General features: G+C 43.2%; 1 protein-coding gene across 3 annotated transcripts in view; it reads right to left on the bottom strand.

The window, feature by feature from the left end:
• The window catches only part of LOC102424181 (NSFL1 cofactor p47), a 25,350-nt gene that overhangs the window by 9,863 nt on the left and 9,034 nt on the right, over nt 1-6,453 (bottom strand). The window contains exons 4-8 of one of the 3 annotated variants that reach the window (XM_006107218.3): nt 4,509-4,514; nt 3,741-3,906; nt 3,024-3,116; nt 1,015-1,124; nt 522-659 (exon numbers count right to left, since the gene is read on the bottom strand). In XM_006107218.3, the coding sequence (XP_006107280.1) occupies nt 522-659; nt 1,015-1,124; nt 3,024-3,116; nt 3,741-3,906; nt 4,509-4,514 (513 nt within the window). The remainder of the gene's footprint in view (nt 1-521; nt 660-1,014; nt 1,125-3,023; nt 3,117-3,740; nt 3,907-4,508; nt 4,515-6,453) is intronic. The other 2 variants (XM_023747943.1, XM_006107219.3) reach the window with 2 other exon arrangements.

Below are 6,453 nucleotides of genomic sequence, written 5' to 3'. Positions count from 1 at the left end.
AGTAGCCTGCACTGGGCAACAGTATCCTTGAGCTTTTCTGGATCCTGAACAATGCTGCTGCAGGGCTTGCTGGGAGGGAAGAGTCCAAGATCCCTTATTCCCCCTGAATCCCCATTTCAGATGACCTGAGTATGTGTGTCTGTTTCAGCCTGAAGCCATCAAGGCTTCACACTCTAAATTACTGAGTCAAAGCAGCAATGTGTTACCCTTACTGCTCATTGTGGGGCAGTGCTCTGTGTGCTCCTCAAAACAATAATCAAAGAGGTAAGGACTCTCTCATCAGTCCCATTTTATAACTGGGAAAACTGAGGCTATACAATCCAAGGTCATGCATGGGGCTAGAAAATGAAGATTTAAACTCAGGTCTATTAACATCAAAGTCCACATTCTCCATAATTTTCCTCCCATAAAAATAAAATGTGAAATACTTTGTAAAGAGTAAAGACTTATACAAAGTGAGCAATACACAGGATATGCTGAGCCTAACAGGCAGTTCCACTCCTACCTGTGCTGTTCCTTACCTGCCCAGTTTCTGACCCTCGCCAGTGAAGGCTTTGAAGGCTCCTTTGGGCTTCACAAAGTCCTCATCTCGATGGTCCTCCATGTCCAAATTCACCTGCCCACCATGAGCTAACCTCCGCAGCTCTGCTGGCACCTCCCTGTAGGAGAAAATGCAATGCTGGGACCCACACAGAAAAGGATGGGAATGACAGTGATAGTATAAACTTTTCAGTGAAAATCGTTGGGCCTCCACAGAAAGCTGGCTACTCTCATGGCTATCTGTTTGCCTCCCCTTCTCTCTTGTCTACTCAAAGGCATGGTAGAGACCTGTATTTATTTGGTCAGTTGGTTATGCTCAAGGACCAAACAAAACAAGACACAGAAGCAGATCTGTGAATCTATACCTCAACTGTGCTAAATCTGCTTACAAATGTTTACTTCTTAAATAGTCAATACTCAGATCACCCATCTCACTCAATGACATGGAATCTAGAAGAGGATTTTTCTGCTCACCCTCTGCGGATTGACTCCAGAAACTGGGCATTAGATGGGTCTTGGTAGCTTCTGAGTTCACCATTGTCTAGGCTGAATCCACTCTTCCAGAGCTTCAACACTATATGAACCTGTGACAAGAGGAGGTAAGCAGTCCATACATTGTCAGGAACCTCGCAAGCACACCATTGTGAACCTGCAAGTTAGCATGTTTTTACTATTTCACTGTGCCATTATTAAAACACAGACAGACAGACAGCCTGGCTGGTGTGACTAAATGGTTGAGCATCAACCCATGCACCGAGAAGTCATAGGTGCGATTCCCGGTCAGAGCACGTGTCCAGGTTTCCGGCTCAATCCCCAGCAGGGGGTGTGCATGAGGCAGCCAATTGATGTTGATGTTTCTCTCTCATCAATGTTTCTATCTCTCTCTTAACCTCTCTCTCTCTCTCTCTCTCTCTCTCTCTCAAATAAATAAATAAATAAATAAATACAGCACAAATACTAATGTACGCTCAGGAAATAACCAATCAATCAAATAAGTATTAACCTAAAATAAGAAGATAATATAGCACAGATTAAAAGAATGGGCTTTAATTTAAGTAGACCTAGGTCTGTGCTTTCATTTTGCCAATCACTAGCTCAATGGCTGCTCTGAGCAGATGACTTAATTGAAACTGTGGCTTCCTCATCAGAAGGGTTGCCAATGTGCTTGGCATGTAGCTTGTGCTCAACTAAACTACCTACAGACTATTTAGCAGTCATTAAAAATATCTAGAACTCCCTATATGTACTCATAGAAAAGGGTCTAGAAGGCTAAAAACCAACATATTAGCAGCTGCCTCAGGTGAATAGAATTTCTATTTTCTTTTTCCTGGCCTTTTATTTTGGAATAAAAGCCCAAATGATTAAAAAATGAATACATTATGGAAACTAATGGTGACAAGGCTATATGAAAAAGTTTATGGCCCTAACTGGTTTGTCTCAGTAGATAGAGCGTCACCCTGAAGACTGAAGGTCCTGAGATCAATTCTGTGTCAAGGGCACATGCCCGGGTTGTGGGCTCGATCCCCAGTAGGTGTGCAGATGCAGCCGATTAATGATTCTCTCTCTTCATTGATATTTCTATCTCTTTCTCCCTCACCCTTCCTCTCTAAAATCAATAAAATATATTTTTTAAAAAAGAGAGAGAGAACTTTTAAAAAAAGATTATGGCATTAATATTAAATTAAAACCTCAAAATTGTTTATCCTACATAATAAAAGCCTAATATGCAAATCGACCAAACTGTGGAATGACCAGTGGAATGTCTGGTTGTTATGATGCACACTGACCACCAGGGGGCAGATGCTCAACGCAGGAGCTGTCCCCTGGTGGTCAGTGCGCTCCCACAGGGGGAGCGCCACTCAGCCAGAAGCCGGGCTCACGGCTGGTGAGCTCAGCGGCGGTGGCAGGAACCTCTCTGCCTCTGTGACAGTGCTAAGGAGCAGTGAGCAGGCAGGGGATAAGGAGTGAGGGGTCCCGGAGTGTGAGAGGGTGCAGACGGGGCTGAGGGACCCTCCCCCTCAATGCACGAATTTCGTGCACCAGGCCTCTAGTATAGTATGATTAGTCTTATTGAAGGGGGGACCCGTATGCACAAGGACAAGAGAACTGGGTAATAGTAAGGAAATTTTCTTTTTAAAGTTGCATTTCACGCCTCTTCTGGTTGTCTGGAGATCATTCTTTAGCTTTGCCTATCCCACCAGACAACCCTGAATATACTGCCCCTCTGCCTGAGATCCATGGAGTGCCAGTAGACTTCTTTGTTTGTCCATCCCCTCTGCTTACCCCTTCTCAGAGCCCTCTGCCCAGCCAGATGAAAGCTACCTTGGATTCTCAGGTAAGCTTCTCTGTTCATGGGCCACAGCAAGGGCACTGTCTCTTCCCTTTCACAGGCTGCTGGTTCATATGTAACATGACCAATCCCTTCTGAAAAATGGTAGAACAGTTCACAAACTTCCCCCTAAGGAAGGTAGATGCACACTCACATCTTGACTGGAATGCCGCCTCCTTTCTCCTGCTACGTAAGCAGACTCTTCCTCTGGTGCTGCCCCAAGGCGGTAGCCACCCCCAGCAAATGGCTATAAAAGAAAAATTCATAAAGACTTGAGGAATGGGTCAATAGAGGTGGGGTTACTCACATACAATAATGTATTAAAAGCTCATTAACTACTAGATCCACTTTCCACAAATGTAGAGCTACAGGCCCAGGTGGAACTGCAGAGCCATTTGCATGCCTGGTCATTAAGTGGCCAGGATTAGGGTGAGAACTGGAAGAGGGGAATGCTGCTTGGCTCAAGGGAACAGTTGCTCCTAGCTCTAGTTAATCATCACCAGGCAGAAATTGGTGTATAGGATAACGGCAGAATTTTTGATTTCCCCAAAGAGACAGAAATCCAGATTTTAAATAAAACAGGTGCCTATTAATTCAATTAAAACAAAATAAAGCAAAACACTAAGTCAAATTGGATAGGCCATATAAAATGTGTGCAGAACCCAACCCAGACCACAGGTCACAAGTTTGAAAACATTGCTCCAAATCTTGATTTCATATTAAAGGGTGGGAGAAACCATGCTGCTCTTCTGTGTATGAGAGTAAGCGACAAATGAAAAACAAAACAAAAATTCAGTCACTACTGGGGTGAGGGCCTCCTTCTCTTGCTGGAACCTGAGTCCTGTGGACAGAGACGAACTTCTATGCTCACTTTTGGTTTACTGGTCTCTCCAGGGCTCCTGGTCATTTGCTCCACAGCTACAGCTCCATGTTCCTTGGCACCTTTAAATAGATCATCCACCAGCTCATTGGGACTTCTCTTCCTGGGAGGACCAACAATCTGTTGTCCACTTCTCTCCGAGCCTCCGGCATAAAACCTGTGCGGAAAATACACATCTAACACCAAACGTACTTGAAAACACAAATACAGTATGTACCAGGTTCTGGGCTAGGTGCTGGGCACATTGAGGAGAAGGGTACTATGCCCATTTTTAAGGAACTTACTATCTAGTTGGGGACACATGTAAGGAGGCAGGCAGGCATAATGCAGGGTGAGCAGCAACGGAGGCCAGTATAAGGGGTGCTCTGGAAACACTGAGCTGGGGAGGACAGTCAAGGCTTCCTAAGAAAGGTGTCTTCAGAGCTGAGTCTTGAGTAAGAGGATGAGATTATCAAGTGAAGAAATCAGGGAAGGGCATTCCATGCATGCATGACAGCAAGTCAGCTTCGGAGAGTCCCAACTGACAATTAGCCATCCAGTGGCCAACACCTCTCCAGAACATAGCAACTATGGCCACAGTCACAAGCAGCTACCACTAGCAGTTCTGTGCTAATGGTGACAGTGGCATAGTTAGTACAGGCAGCGAGGCTCCAGTACTGGCTCTGCTGCTGAGTGACCCTGGGCAAGCCAGTGCATTGCCCTGTATCTTATTTTCCTTGTCTCTGAAATGGGAGGAAAAAAATCACATGCCCTACCTACCTGCTCCTTAAGTCAGGGCCGAGGTTCAAATCAGCAGATGTATGCAAAAGAACAAGCACAAAGTAATGCACACATGTAAGGTGGTGTGACACAGCACCAAGAGTTCACCCAAGCCTTACCTCACCTTGCTATTCTTGTGACATATACTGGGGGCACTGTGGTGAGGGTATTTGAAAAGGTCAGGGATGCTCAAAAACAAGCCTGAAGGTACCCACATTGGGTTTTGCAATGGGCCAAGCATGGCTTGAGATTAAGTTAGCACTTTTTTACCTGGGTCTGAAAACCAGGAGTCACATAGCCTGGCTAGCTGCCTCCTTATCACTCCTATTCACAGCTGAGTCAATAGCATGTACTTGGGTAGGGGGAATTAAGAACCTATAAAAATCAGTCCCAACCTTTCATTTCCTGACATTCCCTAAGAAATGCAAGGCAGCCCTAACCGGTTTGGCTCAGTGGATAGAGCGTCGGCCTGAGGACTGAAGGGTCCCAGGTTCGATTCCGGTCAAGGGCATGTACCTTGGTTGCGGGCACATGCCCAGTAGGGGGTGTGCAGGAGGCAGCTGATCGATGTTTCTCTCTCATTGATATTTCTAACTCTCTATCCCTCTCCCTTCCTCTCTGTAAAAAAATCAATAAAATATATATAAAAAGAGAAAAGAAATGCAAAGCAAAGCTATAGGCTTTGGCAAGAACACTACCACCAGAGTCATGAGGTCTAAAATGCTGAGGAGCCAAGGAAGTAATTAGGATGTGAAATGAAGAGTCAATGCCTGGAAGAAGAGGTCATTTAGGAGCGGGGCAGTCACATACTTGATGACATTTCCTGTCACTCAAGGAGTGTAAAACCCCAAAATTAACATTTATTTCTGAACCTTGAGTGTACCCAAGAAGGCTGAAGGCACTGTAATGTGTATTGAGATGAAATCAGAGAATAAAACACATGCAATTTCTCAGCCCACTTCCCAAATGACCATGATAACCTAACTGCATTTCCATAATGGTTATTAAACAATGTTCCTTAGGAATGTCTGACAGACCGAGGCAGAGTCCAGGGAGAAGCAAAACCCGTGAAATGAGGCTGCAGCCAGCTCATTCTTGCTCATTCCGGGTAGATGAAATTCTGCTCAATGGACTGTAAGGGATCTCCAAGCCTTGCTTATGAACTAGGGGCCTGTTCATCAATTGCCTTAAAATCATTCATGCCCATAGTCCATGGACACACACAATAGTGTGATAAAGACCAGAGGTGGGAGGTGGGGGGCAGGGGTTTGCCCAGAAGGGGTCAATGGGGGGAAAAATGGGACAGCTGTAATACTTTCAGCAATAAAAATTTTAAAAAAACAAACACTAAAGTAAATTCATTCAAAAAACAGAACAAAAAACATTCATCATTCATGGTCATGACCTGGTATTTTCATTTCTAGAAACTATTCTAAGAAAATAATCTGAAATGTAGTCAAAGATTAATAGACAGATATGTTCACAGCACTAATATTTATAGTGTTAAAAAATGAAACAATCTAAATGTTGGACATCCATATGATGTATTATTATAGTCATTGAAAACACAATTTTAACGACATGAAGTATTTAAGATGTAGCAGTAACCCAACAGAACAAAAAACAAAATTATCTGACTGTCACCATGTAAAATACAGTATTTAAAACAAAGTATATTCATACACAGAACCAAGACCAAGTGAAAACAGGCCAAAATATTAATGTAGTTACCAAATAGTAGATGAGTGTTTGTATTTTTTTTATTACACTATTCTGTATTTTCTACAATGAACACTAATTTCATAACATTCCTAAAAGTGAAAAAAAAAACAAACAGTATGGGTGCATGTATAGTGGGGGAAAGAAACATTTATAAGCCTTTTATTGTTTATTATGTGATGTACTGCTTTTTATTTTATTTTATCTTATATTTTTATTAATATAT

This window comes from Myotis lucifugus, unplaced genomic scaffold (genome assembly GCF_000147115.1).
Source record: "Myotis lucifugus unplaced genomic scaffold, Myoluc2.0 scaffold_1069, whole genome shotgun sequence".
In the NCBI taxonomy this organism is placed as follows: Eukaryota; Metazoa; Chordata; class Mammalia; order Chiroptera; family Vespertilionidae; genus Myotis; species Myotis lucifugus.
This window is presented reverse-complemented; position numbering and strand designations above follow the sequence as displayed.